Here is a 23,369-nt window from a genome sequence, read left to right on the forward strand (position 1 = left end):
AGCAAGTCATTCTTCACCAACTTTTCCTTCCATCTGATGCCCTACTTTGGTTTAATTGAAATTCATTAGAGACTTAAATTTTATGTAATTAACAGAAAACTTAAGAAATGCACAGTAGCTGTGTCAGTAGTTACAGGCTGCAAGTGGTTACTTTTTAATTGCTGTCATAATGGCCCATTAGTCATGCCTCTCAAGAGGTGTCAGATGCTTTTTTCTCTTTCTGAAACATCTGTGTTATTTAATAAATTGAATAAGCAAGCAGAGTTTGCACAGAATACTAAATAAGTTGAATAATCACCTTTCTAGAGACATTCTTTGAAGTAATATTACTCTGTGTGCAACATTTCTGTGCTACCCTTAGTAATAAAACTTAGAGAGTTGTCTTTCACATCCACGTGTTAATGGGACATTAACAAAACGTTTATCTTCTCAACCCTGAACTTCTGCACATCTTCCTTTGTGAGGTAGTATATTATGCAGCAGTGATTCTGCAGCATTACCATGTAAGGTTAAAAGTTAAGGAATTGTTTTCATTCTGTGCTTATTTCAGGAATCTAGAAAATGGCTTTTGATTTGTAGTTCTCCTTGAAGAGGTCCTTCACATCCCTTGTAAGTTGTATTTCTAGGTGTTTTATTCTCTTTGTAGCAGTTGTGAATGGGAGTTCACTCATGATTTGGCTCTCTGTTTGTCTATTATTGGTGCATAGGAATGTTTGTTATTTTTGCACATAGATTTTATATCCTGAGACTTTGCTGAAGCTGCTTATCAGCTTAAGGAGATTTTGGGCTGAGACGATGGGGTTTTCTAAATATACATTCATGTCATCTGCAAACAGAGAGGACATAAAGAAATAATCAATATCATGAAAATGGCCAAAATGCCCAAAGTAATTTATAGATTCAATCTATCCCCATCAAACTACCATTGACTTTCTTCACAGACTTAGAAAAAACTACTTTAAATTTCATATGGAACCAAAAGAGAGCTCGTATAGCCAAGAAAATCCTAAGCAAAAAGAAAAAAGCTGGAGGCATCATGCAACCTGACTTCAAACTATACTGCAAGGCTACAGTAACCCAAACAGCATGGTACTGGTACCAAAACAGCATGGTACTGGTACCAAAACAGATATGTAGACCAATGGAACAGAACAGATGCCTCAGAAATAATGCCACACATCTACAACCATCTGATCTTTGATAAACCTGACAACAACAAACAATGGGGAAAGGATTCCCTATTTAATAAATGGTGTTGGGAAAACTGGCTAGCCATATGCAGAAAACTGAAACTGAACCCTTTCCTTATATCTTATACGAAAATTAACTCAAGACGGATTAAAGACTTAAATGTAAGACATAAAACCATAAAAACCCTAGAAGAAAACCTAGGCAATACCATTCAGGACATAGGCATGGGCAAAGACTTCATGACTGAAACACTAAAAGCAATGGTAACAAAAGCCAAAATAGACAAATGGGATCTAATTGAACTAAAGAGCTTCTGTACAGCAAAAGAAACTATCATCAGAGTGAACAGACAACCTACAGAATGAGGGAAAATTTTTGCAGTTTATCCATCTAACAAAGGGCTGATATCCAGAATCTACAATGAACTTAAACAAATTTACAAGAAAAAAAACCCATCGAAAAGTGGGCGAAGCATATGAACAGACACTTCTCAAAAGAAGACATTTATGCAGTCAACAAACATATGAAAAAAAAGCTCATCATCACTTGTCATTAGAGAAATGCAAATCAAAACCACAATGAGATACCATCTCATACCAGTTAGAATGGCAATCATTGAAAAGTCAGGAAACAACAGATGCTGGAGAGGATGTGGAGAAATAGGAATGCTTTTACACTGTTGATGAAAGTGTAAATTAGTTAAACCATTGTGGAAGATGGTGTGGCGATTCCTCAAGGATCTAGAGTCAGAAATACCATTTGACCCAGCAATCCCATTACTGGGTATATACTCAAAGGATTATAAATCATTGTACTAAAACGACACATTCACATGTATGTTTATTGTAGCACTGTTCACAAGAGCAAAGACTTGGAACCAACCCAAATGTCCATCTATGATAGACTGGATAAAGAAAATGTGGCACATATACACCATGGAATACTATGCAGCCATAAAAAAGGATGAGTTCATGTCCTTTGCAGGGACATGGATGAAGCAGGAAGCCATCATTCTCAGCAAACTAACACAAGAACAGAAAAGCAAACACTGCATGTTCTCACTCATAAGTGGGAGTCGAACAATGAGAACACATGGACCCAGGGAGGGGAACATCACACACCAGGGTCTGTCAGGGGCTGGGGGGCAAGGGGAGGGATAGCTTTAGGAGAAATACCTAATGTAGATGACTGGTTGATAGGTGCAGCTAACCACCATGGCATGTGTATACCTGTGTAACAAACCTGCACATTCTGCACATGTATCCCAGAACTTTTAAAGTATAATAAAAGAAAAAAAGAAAAGGAAAATGGCCTTTGAGCTCTTGAATGGAACAAACCCCAAACTCTGTTCTTCATATCTTCCTTCCAAAACACAAATGGATATCTTTGTCAGTTGGATATGCAGCTATGTTTTGAATTACTGCCAAGGACTTTAATTCAATTAAATGTAAAATTAATTTTGCTGTGGTTATTCTTCCTGTATATTGTTTGATATAATTTAAAAGAAAGATATCAGCATATTCAAAATAGTAATTTACCAAAAAATCAATAAACTCTGATTTTAATGTGGAATATGATTAAGGAGATTTATAGATGTTCCATATGTAGAGAATGTTGTTGGGAAAATGTATATAGCTGTCTGAGAGAGGTGAGAAACAAGTTCAACTGATCACTTTTAAGGCAATAAGAAATAATCTTTGGCCAGGCGCAGTTGCTCTCGCCTGTAATCCCAGCACTTTGAGAAGCCGAGGTGGGTGGATCACATGAGGTCAGCAGTTCAAGACCAGCCTAGCCAACCTGGCGAACCCTGTTTCTACTAAAAATACCAAATAACTGGGCATGATGGCAGGAGCCTGTAATCCCAGCAGCTTGGGAGGCGGAGGCACAGGTGAATGGCTTGAACCCTAGAGGCAGAGGTTTCAGTGAGCTGAGGTCACAGCACTGCACCCCAGCCTAGGTAACAGAGCAAGATTCTGTCTCAAAAAATAAGGTAAAATAAAATAAATATTTTACTCTATCTTCCTTCAAAGGTGACCAGTCTTCACATTTCTAGCCTCAGTGAAATTTTATAACTTAGGTACTACAAATAGAAAATAATACTTGCCTTTACGAACGTTTTAAATGGGCACTTTTGTCTTTAACCACCCGTTGTGTCTTTTGTGTAAATGTGATTAAATTTTGGAGCTTCCCTTTCACATTGGGAGTAATAAAGAAGCTGTGAGAGTTGTCCAAATACGTTATAGTAACATTATGAACTAGAGTGATGCACTAGAAAAGGAAAGGAAATGATGGATATGAGAAAATAAAATCTAGTAGAATAAGTGCTTGATTCTTAAGTCTAATGACTAAATTAGATGGATGCCCACTGTATTGTAGAGTGTGTGGACAGTAACAGATAATGGCACTTTGGAAACATTTTCAGGTGACTCCAACATGGATCTTTTATAAGTGTTTTTAAAGTTGACACCATTTTTAAAAAGTGTTTAGAATGTAGACTTATTCTAAATGACCAGCTCATTCTAGACCAACTTCATGCATTAAAAATTTAAGTTGGATTCAAGCAACAAATGTTTAAAACAAAAAGCTTTTACTATGTAAAAACGTATCCTCAGAAATGGTATAATTATTCAGACACATTTTACGTCTTCCTGTTAAAGAGCTGAAACTTTTCAATTAGAGCGAACAGAATATTCATTGATTGTAGTAGTTTTTTTAGTTTTGATATTTGCAATTTGAGCAAAATAGTTTTAAATTTTTTACATTTATGAATGATCAGTAGTAGCAACCGGCTATTTTTCACCTTTATTTTAACCTTAGCTATGAATCTGAGGTTGAAAAACCACTACATGCTGATCCTATAGTGTACTGTTGAAATGATTAGACTCTTGAAATAGATCCCCTTGTTGTGATTTCCTACTTAGTATTGCTTGCTATGTGACCTTCATCAAACTAGTAAACCACGTTTTCTTGTTGGGTAACAATAATTGTACCTACCTTATAGGATTAAATGAATTAATATTTAGAGAGTGCTTACAACAGTGCCTGGAATTTTAGTTATTATTGTTTCTAATAAAGTGCTTAGGAGATATCCCGTATTTCCAGTTATGATTAATCTATGCGCACTGATAATTCTGCAGGTTTAAAATTGTATTCATTTCATTACAAAATGGAATTTTTATAGAGATACGAGTTTTTTCAAATGTTAAGATATGTTTCCTTAGTTTTCTTATTACATTTATTCTTGAGACTATTTTTATACTAATTATGCCAACTGGAATTTTTATAGCACTTTATAAAGCTTTAAACTAATTTATCTCACTTTCTCTTTATGGTGTCTCTAAATGTGCATTATCTCATTATACCCTGTAAATAAGATGCAATGAATTGCCCAGTGTCACACAGTTGTAATTGGGGAAGGTAGAAGTCCAGTCCAAGTATCCTAATTCAGAATGTCTGTGCTCCTTTTCTGATTCACTATGCAGGCTTTTATGGGCCTCCCAAATCAAAACTAGAAGAGTCTAGATTCACCAATGTCTTTTTTCCTTGTCCATCATAAAACAAACCAGAAGCAAAGATCTCTCCTGCTCTGGGGCATTTTGTCTAAGATTACTGTTAACTATCCTTCTTTATTCTTTCATTCGTTCTTTCAGCCAGAAGTTACTGAGTTTCTGTGGGAGATACTGTGCTTTGAAAATTCTTAGTATGGATCCAACCTATTCTCAGTGCATTTATATACATATATTTTTTCCAGTTATAATTGCTATGTTTAAAAAAAGATTTGTGGCAACCTCATAGCTACATGAAATATAGCAAGGTAATATAAATTAGAAGTTATTGATAAAGGAAAAAATACATACATATGCATACACATACAGTAAAAATATAAAATGCATTCCAAAATGAGACTTAGGAGGCCCTATGTGTATACCCTACAGCCCCTGATGTATATTACATATGTGGGAAGGCATAAAGTGATTGACCTTAAGTCAAAGTATGCCTCTAATAATCATGCTGAAAGCAAATATTTATACTATATATAATGCTATCTTGAAAAACATTTAAAAGAAGGTATTTAAGATACAGTATGTCTGTCTTAGCAATATTTAAACAGAGTATAGAAGGTGATTGATACATGATGATGATGAGATGGTACTAACAATATTCATTTGGGTTTTTACATAGAGTATTTGTGGAGAATGGAGTATTATGAAGGTTTAAAATTTTTTTTCTGTTTGTTTGTCAATGTTAATTATCTGAGTTTACCTGAAGTTATATTTTTTTTTTGTTTTGTTTTGTTTTGTTTTTCTTTTTTATTTTTTATTATACTTTAGGGTTTTAGGGTACATGTGCACAATGTGCAGGTTTGTTACATATGTATCCATGTGCCATGTTAATTTCCTGCACCCATTAACTCGTCATTTAGCATTAGGTGTATCTCCTAATGCTGTCCCTCCCCCCTCCCCCCACCCCACAACAGTCCCCGGAGTGTGATGATCCCCTTCCTGTGTCCATGAGTTCTCATTGTTCAATTCCCACCTATGAGTGAGAACATGCGGTGTTTGGTTTTTTGTCCTCGCGATAGTTTACTGAGAATGATGTTTTCCAGTTTCATCCATGTCCCTACAAAGGACACGAACTCATCATTTTTTATGGCTGCATAGTATTCCATGGTGTATATGTGCCACATTTTCTTAATCCAGTCTGTCATTGTTGGACATTTGGGTTGGTTCCAAGTCTTTGCTATTGTGAATAGTGCTGCAATAAACATACGTATGCATGTGTCTTTATAGCAGCATGATTTATAGTCCTTTGGGTGTATACCCAGTAATGGGATGGCTGGGTCAAATGGTATTTCTAGTTCAAGATCCCTGAGGAATCGCCACACTGACTTCCACAATGGTTGAACTAGTTTACAGTCCCACCAACAGTGTAAAAGTGTTCCTATTTCTCCACATCCTCTCCAGCACCTGTTGTTTCCTGATTTTTTAATGATGGCCATTCTAACTGGTGTGAGATGGTATCTCACTGTGGTTTTGATTTGCATTTCTCTGATGGCCAGTGATGATGAGCATTTCTTCATGTGTTTTTTGGCTGCATAAATGTCTTCTTTTGAGAAGTGTCTGTTCATGTCCTTTGCCCACTTTTTGATGGGGTTGTTTGTTTTTTTCTTGTAAATTTGTTTGAGTTCATTGTAGATTCTGGATATTAGCCCTTTGTCAGATGAGTAGGTTGCAAAAATTTTCTCCCATTCTGTAGGTTGCCTGTTCACTCTGATGATAGTTTCTTTTGCTGTGCAGAAGCTCTTTAGTTTAATGAGATCCCATTTGTCGATTTTGGCTTTTGTTGCCATTGCTTTTGGTGTTTTAGACATGAAGTCCTTGCCCATGCCTATGTCCTGAATGGTATTGCCTAGGTTTTCTTGTAGGATTTTAATGGTTTTAGGTCTAACATATAAGTCTTTAATCCATCTTGAATTAATTTTTGTATAAGGGGTAAGGAAGGGATCCAGTTTCAGCTTTCTACATATGGCTAGCCAGTTTTCCCAGCACCATTTATTAAATAGGGAATCCTTTCCCCATTTCTTGTTTTTGTCAGGTTTGTCAAAGATCAGATAGTTGTAGCTATGCGGCATCATTTCTGAGGGCTCTGTTCTGTTCCATTGATCTATGTCTCTGTTGTGGTACCAGTACCATGCTGTTTCGGTTACTGTAGCCTTGTAGTATAGTTTAAAGTCAGGTAGCGTGATGCCTCCAGCTTTGTTCTTTTGGCTTAGGATTGACTTGGCGATGAGGGCTCTTTTTTGGTTCCATATGAACTTTAAAGTAGTTTTTTCCAATTCTGTGAAGAAAGTCATTGGTAGCTTGATGGGGATGGCATTGAATCTATAAATTACCTTGGGCAGTATGGCCATTTTCACGATATTGATTCTTCCAACCCATGAGCATGGAATGTTGTTCCATTTGTTTGTATCCTCTTTTATTTCATTGAGCAGTGGTTTGTAGTTCTCCTTGAAGAGGTCCTTCACATCCCTTGTAAGTTGGATTCCTAGGTATTTTATTCTCTTTGAAGCAATTGTGAATGGGAGTTCACTCATGATTTGCTCTCTGTTTGTCTGTGATAGGTGTACCAGAATGCTTGTGATTTTTGTACATTAATTTTGTATCCTGAGACTTTGCTGAAGTTGCTAATCAGCTTAAGGAGATTTTGGGCTGAGACAATGGGGTTTTCTAGATATACAATCATGTCATCCGCAAACAGGGACAATTTGACTTCCTCTTTTCCTAATTGAATACCCTTTATTTCCTTCTCCTGCCTGATTGCTCTGGCCAGAACTTCCAGCACTATGTTGAATAGGAGCGGTGAGAGAGGGCATCCCTGTCTTGTGCCAGTTTTCAGAGGGAATGCTTCCAGTTTTTGCCCATTCAGTATGATATTGGCTGTGGGTTTGTCATAGATAGCTCTTACTATTTTGAGATACGTCCCATCAATACCTAATTTATTGAGAGTTTTTAGCATGAAGGGTTGTTGAATTTTGTCAAAGGCCTTTTCTGCATCTATTGAGATAATCATGTGGTTTTTGTCTTTGGTTCTGTTTATATGCTGGATTACATTTATTGATTTGCGTATGTTGAACCAGCCTTGCATCCCAGGGATGAAGCCCACTTGATCATGGTGGATAAGCTTTTTGATGTGCTGCTGGATTTGGTTTGCCAGTATTTTATTGAGGATTTTTGCATCAATGTTCATCAAGGATATTGGTCTGAAATTCTCTTTTTTGGTTAAGTCTCTGCCAGGTTTTGGTATCTGGACGATGCTGGCTTCGTAAAATGTGTTAGGGAGGATTCCCTCTTTTTCTATCGATTGGAATAGTTTCAGAAGGAATGGTACCAGTTCCTCCTTGTACCTCTGGTAGAATTCGGCTGTGAATCCATCAGGTCCTGGACTCTTTTTGGTTGGTAAGCTATTGATTATTGCCACAATTTCAGAACCTGTTATTGGTCTATTCAGAGATTCAACTTCTTCCTGGTTTAGTCTTGGGAGGGTGTATTTGTCGAGGAATTTATCCATTTCTTCTAGATTTTCTAGTTTATTTGCATAGAGGTGTTTGTAGTATTCTCTGATGGTAGATTGTATTTCTGTGGGATCGGTGGTGATATCCCCTTTTGCATTTTTTATTGCATCTATTTGATTCTTCTCTCTTTTCTTCTTTATTAGTCTTGCTAGCGGTCCATCAATTCTGTTGATCCTTTCAAAAAACCAGCTCCTGGATTCATTAATTTTTTGAAGGGTTTTTTGTGTCTCTATTTCCTTCAGTTCTGCTCTGATTTTAGTTATTTCTAGCCTTCTGCTAGCTTTTGAATGTGTTTGCTCTTGCTTTTCTAGTTCTTTTAATTGTGATGATAGGGTGTCAATTTTGGATCTTTCCTGCTTTCTCTTGTGGGCATTTAGTGCTATAAATTTCCCTCTACACACTGCTTTGAACGTGTCCCAGAGATTCTGGTATGTTGTGTCTTTGTTTTCGTTGGTTTCAAAGAACATCTTTATTTCTGCCTTCATTTCATTATGTACCCAATAGTCATTCAGGAGCAGGTTGTTCAATTTCCATGTAGTTGAGCGGTTTTGAGTGAGTTTCTTAAACCTGAGTTCTAGTTTGATTGCACTGTGGTCTGAGAGACAGTTTGTTATAATTTCTGTTCTTTTACATTTGCTGAGGAGAGCTTTACTTCCAACTATGTGGTCAATTTTGGAATAGGTGTGGTGTGGTGCTGAAAAAAATGTATATTCTGTTGACTTGGGGTGGAGAGTTCTGTAGATGTCTATTAGGTCCACTTTATGTAGAGCTGAGTTCAATTCCTGGATATCCTTGTTAACTTTCTGTCTCGTTGATCTGTCTAATGTTGACAGTGGGGTGTTAAAATCTCCCATTATTATTGTGTGGGAGTTTAAGTCCCTTTGTAGGTCACTGAGGACTTGCTTTATGAATCTGGGTGCTCCTGTGTTGGGTGCATATATATTTAGGATAGTTAGCTCTTCTTGTTGAATTGATCCCTTTACCATTATGTAATGGCCTTCTTTGTCTCTTTTGATCTTTGTTGGTTTAAAGTCTATTTTATCAGAGACTAGGATTGCAACCCCTGCCTTTTTTTGATTTCCAGTTGCTTGATAGATCTTCCTCCATCCCTTTATTTTGAGTCTATGTGTGTCTCTGCACGTTAGATGGGTTTCCTGAATACAGCACACTGATGGGTCCTGACTCCTTATCCAGTTTGCCAGTCTGTGTCTTTTGGTTGGAGCATTTAGCGCATTTACATTTAACGTTAATATTGTTATGTGTGAATCTGATCCTGTCATTATGATGTTAGTTTGATTATTTTGCTCGTTAGTTGCTATAGTTTCTTCCTAGCCTCGATGGTCTTCACAGTTTGGCATGTTTTTGCAGTGGCTGGTGCCGGTCGTTCCTTTCCATGTTTAGTGCTTCCTTCAGGAGCTCTTTTAGGGCAGGCCTGGTGGTGACAAAATCACTTAGCGTTTGCTTATCTGTAAAGTATTTTATTTCTCCTTCACTTATGAAGCTTAGTTTGGCGGGATAGGAAATTCTGGGTTGAAAATTCTTTTCTTTAAGAATGGTGAATATCAGCCCCCACTCTCTTCTGGCTCGTAGAGTTTCTGCTGAGAGATCAGCTGTTAGTCTGATGGGCTTCCCTTTGTGGGTAACCCGACCTTTCTCTCTGGCTGCCCTTAACATTTTTTCCTTCATTTCAACTTTGGTGAATCTGACAATTATGTGTCTTGGAGTTGCCCTTCTCGAGGAGTATCTTTGTGGCGTTCTCTGTATTTCCTGAATCTGAATGCTGGCCTGCCTTGCTAGATTGGGGAAGTTCTCCTGGATAATATCTTGCAGAGTGTTTTCCAACTTGGTTCCATTCTCCCCATCATTTTCAGGTACACCAATCAGACGTAGGTTTGGTCTTTTCACATAGTCCCAAATTTCTTGGAGGCTTTGTTCATTTCTTTTTATTCTTTTTTCTCTAAACTTCCCTTCTCTCTTCATTTCATTCATTTCATCTTCCATCAGCGATACCCTTTCTTCCAGTTGATCGCATCTGCTACTGAGGCTTCTGCAATCTTCGCGTAGTTCTCGAAACTTGGCTTTCAGCTCCATCAGCTCCTTTAAGCCCTTCTCTCCATTGGTTATTCTAGTTATCCATTCTTCTAATTTTTTTTCAAAGTTTTTAACTTCTTTGCTATTGTTTTGAATTTCCTCTCGTAGCTCAGAGTAGTTTGATCGTCTGAAGCCTTCTTCTCTCAACTCATCAAAGTCATCCTCCATCCAGCTTTGTTCCGTTGCTGGTGAGGAACTGCGTTCCTTTGGAGGAGGAGAGGTGCTCTGTTTTTTAGAGTTTCCAGTTTTTGTGCTCTGTTTTTTCCCCATCTTTGTGGTTTTATCTACTTTTTGTTTTTGATGATGGTGATGTACAGATGGGTTTTTGGTGTGGATGTCCTTTCTGTTTGTTAGTTTTCCTTCTACCAGACAGGCCTCTCAGCTGCAGGTCTGTTGGAGTTTACTAGAGGTCCACTCCAGACCCTGTTTGGCTGGGTGTCAGCAGCGGTGGCTGCAGAACAGCGGATTTTCGTGAGACCACAAATTCAGCTGTCTGATAGTTCTTCTGAAAGTTTTGTCTCAGAGGAGTACCCGGTTCAATGAGGTGTCAGTCTGTCCCTACTGGGGGGGTGCCTCCCAGTTAGGCTGCTCAGGGGTGAGGGACCCACTCTAGGAGGCAGTCTGTCCGTTCTGAGATCTCCAGCTGCGTGCTGGGAGAACCACTACTCTCTTCAAAGCTGTCAGTCAGACAGGGACATTTAAGTCTGTGGAGGTTCTTGCTGAGTTTTTGTTTGTCTGTGCCCTGCCCCCAGAGGTGGAGCCTACAGAGGCAGGCAGGCCTCCTTGAGCTGTGGTGGGCTCCACCCAGTTCGAGCTTCCTGGCTGCTTTGTTTACCTAAGCAAGCCTGGGCAATGGCGGGCGCCCCTCCCCCAGCCTCGCTGCCGCCTTGCAGCTTGATCTCAGACTGCTGTGCTAGCAATCAGCGAGACTCCGTGGGCATAGGACCCTCCGAGCCAGGTGCGGGACACAATCTCCTAGTGTGCCGTTTTCCAGGCCCTTTGGAAAAGCACAGTATTAGGATGGGACTGACCCGATATTCCAGGTGCCGTCTGTTTCCCCTTTCTTTGACTAGGAAAGGGAGCTCCCTGACCCCTTGCACTTCCCGAGTGAGGCAATGCCTCGCCCTGCTTCGGCTGGCGCACAGTGCGCTTCACCGACTGTCCTGCACCCACTGTTAGGCACTCCCTAGTGAGATGAAACCGGTACCTCAAGCAGAAATGCAGAAATCACCCATCTTCTGTGTCGCTGGGGCTGGGAGCTGGAGACCGGAGCTGTTCCTATTCGGCCATCTTGGCTCCACCCTCCTGAAGTTATATTTTAAGTAATGTCACTGACGTACAGTATTAATGGTTGAGATGCGAGTCTGAATTATTTTACTGTATTAGGAGAAATGACAGAATTTAGTTTCAGCTGTGTATAGTATTCACTGATAACTTTTGTATCCTTTGGTTTAGAAGTATTTCTTATTTGAGGAAGTGAAACCTACTGAGTCATTTAGAATAGATGGAGTCCTCAGTACTTCCTCTTAACATTCACAGAATGGTGGGAACTAGAAAATGAGTTATTTATTGGTCTTTATTCTCCATTAATGCATATTATTTGATCTTGCATTAAGTATACATTGACAGAAACATTATTTTAATTATTGTATTGAAGATATTCTTCGTGTGTATTTAATCAACCACCTGACAGAAACTAGGGCAGAGTAACCAAAGTAGCATTTGAGACTTTATGGTTAGATGTCTAATTTGCATGTGACAGTAGTCCGTTTATAAAGTGTGATGGATGAAGTCATATTAGAGTAAGTACCATTAGAGACACATTCAGTGTGATCTGTGTTTTTGCAAATCAAAATTAATGTTCATTGTAGCTGTTTGTTGATCTGTTGAGTAAAGTAAACTCTCAACAACAAAGCTGAAGAGAAGATGTATTTTGTGATATCTACTCTTATAACAGGTACTCTTAACAACATCAGTAATTTGTATGACATTAAATTTTCAAGTAGCGTAGAGAAAAATCTAAATTCAGTTTTAGATGAACAGTTCTCTGTTTTTTCTTGTGCTATAAAGACACAATTATTGCCTTTCACCTCCTCCCCCTTCAAAACTCAATATTTTCAGTTACCTCTTATGAGGAAATAGATCACATAAACTGGAAGTCATCCTTAACCAGAGCAATACGTGAGTTGACCCTGGAGGTTCAAAGAGAAACTTACGTAGCCTGATAGTGTGGCTTGCACATTCTATGCACTGTACTAAAAAATAATGTGACTTTCATGATTTCTATTGGGTGGAATAATTTTTAGTTATGATAATTGCACTGAAATTAGGTCTTTAAAAGGTTCTTAGTTTTTAGTTATGATACTAAAATATTTACCAATGAATTTATATAATGTGTAGGAGATACTTCAAAACGATCTAAGAGTGAAAGGAACAAGAGAACATATAGATGGAACTGGATTGGGGATGAATTGATAATTGTTGAAGTCGGGTGATAGGTACATAGAAATTCATTATAGTTTTCCCTCAAATTTTATGTGTATCTGAGATTTTCTATAATAATTTTTTTTAATGTATGAGTAAATTAAGTGACTATGTAGGTCTCAAAGTACTGCTTTCCATTCTTCATGTGTTAAAGACAGAGGGACCATCAGATCTTCAGATCTTGCTTTCTTTTTTTTCTTTTCTTTTTTTTTTTTTTTTTTTTGGCACGGGGTCTTACCCTGACACCCAGGCTGAGGGCAGTCATGCTATCGTAGCTCACTGCAGCCTCAAACTCCTGGTCTCAAGCAAAGCCCCCAGCTCAGCCTCACAACCAGCTGGGACTTCAGGCGTGTATCACAACACCTGGCTAATTTTTTAAACATTTATTTTTTGTAGAGACAAGGTCTTGCTATGTTGCCCAGGCTGGCACAGCTTGCTGTTAAATAAAACTATCTTTTTGAAATTGTCTTATGTAAATCTGTAAAAGTATTCCACTATAGGCACCTAATATGGATCTCTTTTGACTTTTATAACAAGGGGAGTTTTGCCTGGATGATAATATATATTGAATATAACTTTAAATTTAATATTCTTTTTATAAGAGAAAGATTTTGCTTTTCTTAAATATTTACTCCTGTGTTAGAAAATATCATTGCAAAGAGGTTATCAAAAATAGAAGAATTAAATCTTGGTTTTGTTACCTGTAAAATGATGGAGCAAATAATATTTAATGTGTTTTGAAGCCCGCTGGACATGAACATGTATGGTGGTAAACCTTGAAGGATTCTATATTTATATGTCTGTATTTCTTTATACCATGTTAGTTCAACTATTTTACCATTCCAAGTTTCTTTTCCAAATTATGTACAAGCAGATGAATAAGAGAATGTTGCAGTTGATTTTTCTTAAGCAAACTCAGTGTTTTTTGTTTTTTGACACTTTGTTTGGCAAAGGAGGTATTCAATTTGTTGAGCTGAATGAAACTTAGAAGGAATAAACTATCACAGGATCTGCCACAAAGTAGATGCAAGGTAGTTGTTCAGTGAGAAGAGAGTGAGAGAGTTATTCCATCCTTGATCCAAACATCACTGTTGGGCAGGTAGATCACTAATTTCCTATTAAACCAAGTGGACAGGACAGTCCTGAATTAATTATGGAACAGTTTCTTTAAAGACGTCAGCTCTCTACATCTGTTGTCTTGCCACTAAAATGGTGCTATTTCATCCCATTTCTCCCTTAAAGTAATTTTGTGATTTTTACCATTTTTAAATAACACATTGCTAAAGTCAGGGTATAATGCAAAACCAAAAATCGGGTGGAGAATATCATATACCATCTTATCTCTAGAAAGCAATGTTGTCTGTAGGGCAAGAAAACAGTGTTTTTTTATTTCCCTGCAATTTGTGAATTTTTAATGTAGTTAGTTTTGAGAAATGAATGTAGGAAACTTTGAGCAAAACATCCAATAATGACCAGTAAATACATTTCCAGCCCAAAAGTATTTGCACAAATCTTTTTGTGTCATATTGTTTAAAAGCAAGATAAGGGCAAAACTTAATATCTCACAGAGAACTTTATATTTGAGCTGTGTGTCAGGATGACAGGCTTTCAGGACAGATGATGGCTTTTGGATATAAATGTACACATTTTAGTTTTTCCTAATTGTGTATTAAAGATTTTAAAATACACAGGCAGTTAAAGCAAATATTTAGCCACAGTTAGATGCACAAGTATTGTATTTTTCTCACCAATACTACTGCTTTATTATGAATTTTTACCAAAATATACTTTTTTATGGAATGTTTAGTCAGTACTGCTCTCTTTTCGTAAGGAGAGATATGATTCAATTTCCAGTTTTCTTCAGGAGTCTAATGCCTTGATACATTAGAATAATAAGTGAACAATCAGGAAAATAAAGAGGTTTCTTTTCTTGGGAAAATCAAACTTTTTTAAAATATGTTTTTTTCTTAGGAAACTGAAGATACTGACCATTTATTATATATTTTGTTGGCTCCCTGTTCTATACCCACTACCTCTTCAAGAGAAATCATCCCTCACCTCCTACCCCAAAAACTTTTTTGGGGGGGTGCTACTTTTATAGTTGTAGAACATTATTAGCATTTCCCAGTACTGTTTATTTTGAACAAAACCAATCCATGCATTTTCTATTTGTTTAGGAGTCGGATGGTCAGGGCTGCCCTTTCTGTCGTTGTGAAATAAAAGGAACTGAGCCCATAATCGTGGACCCCTTTGATCCAAGAGATGAAGGCTCCAGGTGTTGCAGCATCATTGACCCCTTTGGCATGCCGATGCTCGACTTGGACGACGATGATGATCGAGAGGAGTCCTTGATGATGAATCGGTTGGCGAACGTCCGAAAGGTAAAACTAGAAACATGGGTTTAGTTAGGGTGATGTGACCGTATAAAAACGAAATGATGCCGTCATAAATGGAGTATGACTGAGTGTATTTGAGTTTAGAAAAGACGCACACACACATCCTAGCCTAGCCCTGTACAGGGTCAGGATCATCAATATCACTGTCTTCTACCTCCACATCTTGTCCCGCTGGAAGGTCTTCAGGGACAGTAACACACATGGAGCTGTCATCTCCTATGATAACAATGCCTTCTTCTAGAATACCTCCTGAAGAACCTATCTGAGACTATGTTACGGTTAACATTTTTTCGTAAGTAGGAGTATACTCTGAAATAATGATAAAAAGTATAGTAAGTACATAAACCAGTAACATTCATTTATTATCATTATCACATATTATGTACTGTACACAAGTATATGTGCTATACTTTTATGCAACCGGCTGCACAGTAGGTTTGTTTACACCAGCATCACACAAATGCGTGAGTAATGCTTTGTGCTACAACATTAAGATGGCTATGTCACCCACCAGGGAATAGGAATTTTTCAGCTTCATTATAATCTTATAATATCTTATAGGATCACCATGATATATGTAGTCCACTACCGAAATGTCATTGTGCAAGGCACAACTACTATAATGTTGACAGGCTGTTTAGGTTGAGAGAAAACTAGATTCTACTCAGAGTACTCTCATTGGTTTTAAACATCATAATGAGAGGTAATGAGAGTGTTTGTATAGAATTAAATGTCATCTAACACTGGCAATAGCAAATCTGTGAAGAAAATTTAAGAAAGGAAATTATTAAATTTGGAAATGGTGAAACTGAATTTGATTAAAAGTATTTTTTGTTCAAGTCTAGAAGAAGTGTCTGATAGAGTTTTTTCTTAATGGGAAGGCTGTCTCACTGTTTGGCTTCTAAGAGGTCACATAAGATTTACTTTTGTGAATTTAGCAGAATCTGAGTTTGCTCATTAATGTTGTTGACTCAGAAAAATTGACGTTGTCAGTTCACTGAGAATGGATGGTACTGCCCAGTTTAAGTTTATATAACCAGGTACACAACAGACTAGTCAATGAACCAGAATGCCAACTGATTAATTTTCAAACTGGAAATACAGTGGTCAAGAGGGGTAGACTCTTGGATATCAGGCTATTCCCTGTACAGGAAGATACGTGAAATCCTAATTACTTTCACAAATTTTTTGCTCTCAAAATCAGAGAAATGGGATTGAGTGGTGTGAAAGGTCTCCATATATGGTGCCACCCTTCCTCTTGACTTGGGCAGACATGGCTAATCAGTTACGATACTTATTGCCACTGAGTTCAGACTTGGCCTACAGAGCCTTTTCAACACAGCCCTGAAGATCTTCCACTGTAGTTCATTAGGATTTGGCAGGTAGCATGAAACCTATTTGCCATTGTCACTAGGTGGAGTGATGATAATGTGTAATGGCATCAGATTGTATTCACAGTATTCATCTATCTCTGCAGGAAGGAAATGCTTGGTAGTGGAATTTTGACAAGGCATTTCTTTGGGTTACTTCATTTTTAGGGCTGTGTTCAAGGTTTCCTCTTGGGAAACTCCTGCATTTTCTCCCTTCCAGTGTTCCATGCTGACCAAATACATTCCCTTTTCTCCCTTCCAATGTTCCATGCTGACCAAATACATTCCCTTTTCTCCCTTCCAATGTTCCATGCTGACCAAATACATTCCCTTAGGATATTTTACATACAATTTTTTACACAGGAAGATATGTTACCATCACCAACATGGCTACTCTCAAATTTTGCTTTTTTCTGGAATGATTTTTATTATTTACCTTATTGGTTTTTCATAAATGTTATAATTTAACACTCAGAGAAACTACACATGATTTCACTCTTTAATCCTGAAAGATACAGTTTTTATTAATAGTTTGAATTATGTGATTTTTTTGACCTAAGAAATGGAAGAAAGAAAGTAGTTATTCCTCGGAAATCCTAAAGGATGAACAAGAAAAAATAATCTCATATTGAAACAGACTTGAGACTTGAGTCTCAAAACAAAGTTAACTTAAGGAAGATGTGGAATAAAGCACCAGTTCTGCTACAGAGTAGTAATGGGATGCTAGGCAAGTTATATGACCTCTTTCTTCCTCAGTTTACCTCTTTGTAAAACAAAAAAACATTAGTAGCTTCTCTGTTGGGTGTTGTGATGATCAAATGGGATCAAAGACCTAAGAATCTAGAAGAACGTCAGGTAACCAAAGTCATAAATGCTCACTATATTATTACCAATGTTAATTAATAACACTATGTAATACATATTCTAGGATATACTCCATAATCTGAGTTAGTAGAAATCATTTCATCACTATGCATGTGAGAGAGCCACATATGGGGAGTTGGTGATATTGATGTACTGTTCCCCAGAAGACACAAGTTTGAATGCTGGCTCTACAATGTACAAATACAAACAAATCACATGACTAGTCTGAGCCTGATTTCCTCTTCTGAGAAATGAGAAGAATAATACCTCTCTAAATTGTTGAAAGAATGACATACGTTATTAATGCTGGTTTTATTGATTTGTGACCCTTTTTACCGCCAGTTAAAAATGATTTTACATTTTAAGTGGTGTATATTTAAATTCCTGTATAACTACCTACAAAATGTCCTTGATTTTACATCTTGTCCTAAAATATTCACTACCTGGCCCTTCAAGAAAAAGTTTGCAGCCCCCAGGTCTAGGACTAATAAGCATTTAAAGAATGCTTATTGAATGGATGGATAATGGAGAATGACAGAAAAGTATTTGAGATACAACAGCTCAAGTAGTTGAAGTGCTCCAGGTAGCAGTGTTCTTTTTAGCTGTGAAGACATTTCAATTTTCTTTTCTAAATGGGTTTTCATCTTCAATGATCCATGTCAGAGGGTGGGTCTAGGCTTTAAGAGAAATTTTAAAAAGAATTTCTGTATACCTTACTGCTTGGGAGAAAAGAGTATTTGCTTTATGTGAATTTGGGAAAAGTTGCAGTCTCAACCTGCTTTCCATTGAATTAAGTTGAAGCTTGAGCCTCTTTTCAGTAGTGGCACTAGCAATCGAAAGGAAATGCTGGGAACATAACATGAGAAGCAGAATGTTCCAAGGTGACTCTAGTGTTTCTCCTTGATCTTATCACCCGCTCCCAAGACCATTCATATTTCATTCTCTCTGGCACACTGGTGAGCTTTCTGTCAAGGGAGCTGAGACATTTTCACATTGATCCTTTCTGTTTTTTACCCCACAAAGAGTAGAATGATGATCTCAAGCATTATTGTCCTAGAAGTCACACTTCAGTAGCTTATTTGGCAGTCAGCAGTGTCATTTAATAAAGCTTTACTTCACTACAATCTGTTATACTTTCCTATGGGAGTTAGTTTAGAAATTTATATCACTTGTAATTATTTGTTTTTAAGTTGAAGAGGTATATTTCAGTTAAATGTCTTTATGTCTACTCATCTGCCTCTAGTCAATTAAACTGATTGTGACTTTTATATCATTTCATAAATGTGTACCACACTTAATTTTCAGTAAAACCTGAATTTTTATGTAGATACATGCATAATTCTTTCTGAATAATTTGGAAGAATATTGCTATGATGTTATGTTCTTATAGTATTTTATATGTACTTCTATATCAGGAGTTACACTAAATTGTTATTTAAAGGACTGTCTTTTCTATTAGATTATTAACACTTAAGGCCAGGGACAATGCCTTGTATTTGTGTTCCCAAGCACCTAAATGCACTCAATAAATATTTACTAGGTGAACTAATAAATGCACACTCCTGCACGCATGTTCCTTTAGAGCAATGACCTAATCTTACGCATATTTTAAACTTTGTACCAACCTGAATACTAAATATATATATACACAGAGCATCAAACTAATAGATTTTATCCAGTTTTTTCTTACAGGAATGGTTATAAACAAATGTCACATGGTCTTTTTGACACAGTAGTTCTTCTACCTGAATGTTCTTCCTCTGTTTTTTAAATCATTCTTTTGTCATTCATTCATGCATTTGCATTCATTCACTCATTCATTTATTCATTTATTTTTAATTAACTAATGAATTAATTTAGAGCTGGAGTCTCGCTTTGTTGCCCAGGCTGGAGTGCAGTGGCACTATCTTGGTTCACTGCAACCTCTGCCTCCCTGGTTCAAGTGATTCTTCTGTCTCAGCCTCCCAAGTAGCTGGGATTGCAGGCACCTGCCACCACGCCTGGCTAATTTTTGTATTTTTAGTAGAGACAGAGTTTTACCATGTTGGTCAGCCTAGTCTCAAACTCCTGACCTCAAGTGATCCAGCCGCCTCAGCCTCCCAAAGTGCTGGGATTACAGGCATGAGCCACCATGCCTGGTGCCTGGACTTACTCATTTATTTTTAAAACATTTTATTCTCTCAGTTAAGAGTGACTGCCAGTGATTGTCCAGCAGAATGGTTCCATTGTTTGTATCTGCCATTTTGAATACTCATCTTTTTCTTCTTTTATGAGCGGGCCAATGACAATATTGTGAAATTGTTTCTGCCTATCTTAAGCATATTACATTCTTTAAATGAGTAATGCTGCATCGTAACATGGAAACCTGCTTTGATTGTATATTCCTGTTACCATGGTGATATCCCACAGCTGGAGTTCATAAATAGTAGCATACTAAACATATAGTGTATTTCTATTATTTCTTTTATAGTTAAATGTGTTTAATAATGCTAATCCTTACAGAAGCAATAGAACCTAAAAGTCTATACTATATACTTTTTGATTCCCTCTTTGATAGAAGTTATTTCGTGATTCTAACTAGAATATGTTTTAGATTTTGCCTGAGTCTGTATCGTTGCCTGAGTTTTCAAGCTGTCAGAATCCTGGGATATTTAGATCTGATGTGAGCCCTCAGACAAAGTCCAGGATGTGACTGGTAAGATCACAGCCTTCTGTTTGAATTCAGTCAGATCAGAGCTAAAAAAGAGTATCTGTTGCTACCCAGCGATTTGCTTCATTTTGCCAGAGGATTAAGAGGAATCTTAACAGTTTTTCACAGTATTAATCACCAAATACATAACATTTACATTTGAAATAAATAAAAATTTACATATAAAAATAAAATATTGACAGACTGAACTAGTGAATGAGCCCAGATTAGTTCTTATTGTCTTAAACATTGTATTTTCTTAAAATAATATTTAAAATCTTAATGAATGGCCATATTAGAACAAAAATGGGTATGAACAGAAAGAAGTCAAGGAAGTTATTCTTTTTTATGCCTTCTCCTTTTTTGCCTTCTTCAATTAAAATACATCTTGCTAATTAAAAATTTAACATGTCATCTAAGTATTGCATTTCCTAATAAGTGCAGGGGTCCCCAAACCCCAGGCCATGGACCTGTACCAATCTGTGGCCTGTTAGGAATCAGCTGTGCAGCGGGAGGTGAGCAACAGGCTAGTGAGCGAAGCTTCATCTGTATTTACAGCCACTCCCCATAGCTCGCATTACCGCCTGAGCTTTGCCTCTTCTCACATCAACAGTGGCATCAGATTCCCAAAGGAGTATTTTGAACTGCACATGGGAGGGATCTAGGTTGTGCACTCCTTAGGAGAATCTAATGCCTGATGATCTGTCACTGTCTCCCATCACCCCTAGATGGGACTGTCTAGTTGAAGGAAAATAAGCTGAGGGCTCCCACTGATTCTAAATTATGGTGAGGTATATAATTATTTCATTATATATTACAGTGTAATAATAATAGAAATAATGTGCATAATAAATGTAACACATTTGAATCATCCCAAAACCATCCCCTTCCCCTCCCTGCCACCGTTTGTGGAAAAATTGTCTTCTACGAAACCAGTCCCTGGTGCCAAAAAGGTTGGGGACTGCTGCTGCGTAGTATTCCTGATCCTAAGGAAAGGGGTGTGTGTACATATCACAGTGTTTTTGCAGCTATTTTTAGGAGGGTGTTGCCTTTTTATGTTGTCTATTTAAATCTGAATCACAGGATTAGAGTCCGTATTGGAGCTGTAAGGACAAAAATTACAACAGAAGTGAAATACAAAAATAAAAATAGACATTTGAAATGTAGAACATGGTTCTCAACTATAGGCAATTTTACCTCTTGAGGGTATTCAGTAATATATGGGGACACTTCTGTTTTTTTGCAATGACTAAAGGATGGCAAATACTGCTGGCATTGAGTGGGAAGGGCCAGAGATGCTAAATATCCTGCAACCCATGGGTGGTCCTACCCAAAAGAATTATTCTGACCATAGTACTAATAGTCTAGTCCTCACCACTCCCTTCCCACAACATTTAGGTAGAGTCATGAGTGACAGTAAGCAATCCGAAGGCACAGATTTGTTGTTTATCATTTACTCACATTCTGTTTACTGATCTTCTAAAAGCTCTTCATGCAAAATAGTGGTATTTTCTTTATTAGCATGTGATTAACAAAAGAAACAACTGCATCATCCAAGTACTTTATGATGTCATAGGATACCTTGAAGACATTGTTACATATTTCTCAAAAATAACTTGAATACATAGTATATTAGAAGAAGCAACACTTGAACTCTATAAGTTTTGAGTCCACTGCCTCTGGTAGATTGTCAGCTCCTTGAGGACACAGGCTTGCTTTATTCTTCTTTCCATTCTTAGAGCTTTGCATGGTGCTTGATACACAGTAGGCCCTTGAGAAGGACTTTTTTTTTGGTGATCAGTGGTGACACTGTTTTTAATTGTTATATTCTTAAGTAGAGCTACCCTCTTGGAGTGAAACTGCCTGGGCTCATCTTCTAGTTTTCCTACTTAGTACCTATGTGCCTTGCTTTATTTAACATCCCCTCCCACTCCCCTTCCCTTAAATACTTTGTCCGTAAAACTCTGCCTGTTTAAGATTAAATGAGTTCATATATATAAAAAGCCATTAGAACAGTGCTGGCACATGGAAAATGCTAAGTATTAGTTGTTAATTAATATTATTTTTAAAATAAATTAACAGAGATGGGGTCTCACTCTAATGCCCAGCATAGTCTTGAAATCCTGGCCTCAAGTTATCCTTCCACTTCGGCTTCCCAAAGTGCCAGGATTACAGGTGTGAGCCATCACACCTGGCCACATTTTTTATACTAGTGTTATTTAAGACTCCTGAAATATTGCTGTACTTTTAAGAATTAAGTTATTAGTATTTTTGCATTGTCTATGGAAGTTTTTCTTTTAGATATTGATATCATTCCATTAGGAAGAATTAGATGCCAAAATTATATTGGTTACCAAGCAATTGGTTGTATTTCTTTAACATATTAACATCTATATAGTTATAATTTCATTGCATGACTACATTAAAATAATTTACTGTTAAACCATACTTCAAGTTTGAAACTCAGAAAATGCAAACTTGTCAACATGTCAGCTGAAACACTATTTTGAGGATTAAATAATTTAGATAAGGTTACAGTGTTCTTACTTTCTGTATAACTAAGTTGAAATGATTAAGTATTATCTAAAGTAGGGTGAAGAACTACAGTAACCAAATAGCAATTGCTTGTTCCAACCAGCTTTTGGAGAGCAATAAGGGTTTCACATGAAAGCATTTTTTCAGTGACTGAAATTTATTCCTTTAATTCTCAGAATGTTCTTGTTTCTCGGCCATTTTTATGGAAATATTTCTGAATTATATGTCACCCTTCCCTGCCTTCTCAAAATTGGTTATGCAGCTGAGTGAACCAAAGGGCATAAGAAGCCACTATAGTCAACACGACACATTTCTAGAAGCTCACATTTTGCTACAAGATTTGAGGGTAGCTTGCATAAAGAGAAGAGAACCATAAATTTAAATTAAAATCACACATATATTTGGATCAGGATATAAAATTGGTGTAAATGTTTAAAGTAAAATATAAAACTTTAAAGAAATTTCAAGGTTATGGAGGCTGATCACAGGCCAGGAGATCAAGTCTCTCTCATAAGAAGGTACTTCAAGGAGAAGCAGTATCATCACTTGTGTGAACAGTGTTTAATATTTCAGTAGAGCAGTGCCCTTAAGGTTATCCCCAAGTGTGAGACTGCACTACTTTAAAGGAGACCTATCGGCAACTTTGTTGACCACTTCCCTGCCAGACCTCAAAGAGA

General features: G+C 37.2%; 1 protein-coding gene across 5 annotated transcripts in view; it reads left to right on the forward strand.

The window, feature by feature from the left end:
- CBLB (Cbl proto-oncogene B) overlaps positions 1-23,369 on the forward strand; it is a 217,787-nt gene that overhangs the window by 138,486 nt on the left and 55,932 nt on the right. For all 5 annotated transcript variants that reach the window (XM_030801589.1, XM_030801590.1, XM_030801591.1 and 2 more), the window contains one exon: positions 15,016-15,219. In XM_030801589.1, the coding sequence (XP_030657449.1) occupies positions 15,016-15,219 (204 nt within the window). The remainder of the gene's footprint in view (positions 1-15,015; positions 15,220-23,369) is intronic.

This window comes from Nomascus leucogenys, chromosome 21 (genome assembly GCF_006542625.1).
Source record: "Nomascus leucogenys isolate Asia chromosome 21, Asia_NLE_v1, whole genome shotgun sequence".
In the NCBI taxonomy this organism is placed as follows: Eukaryota; Metazoa; Chordata; class Mammalia; order Primates; family Hylobatidae; genus Nomascus; species Nomascus leucogenys.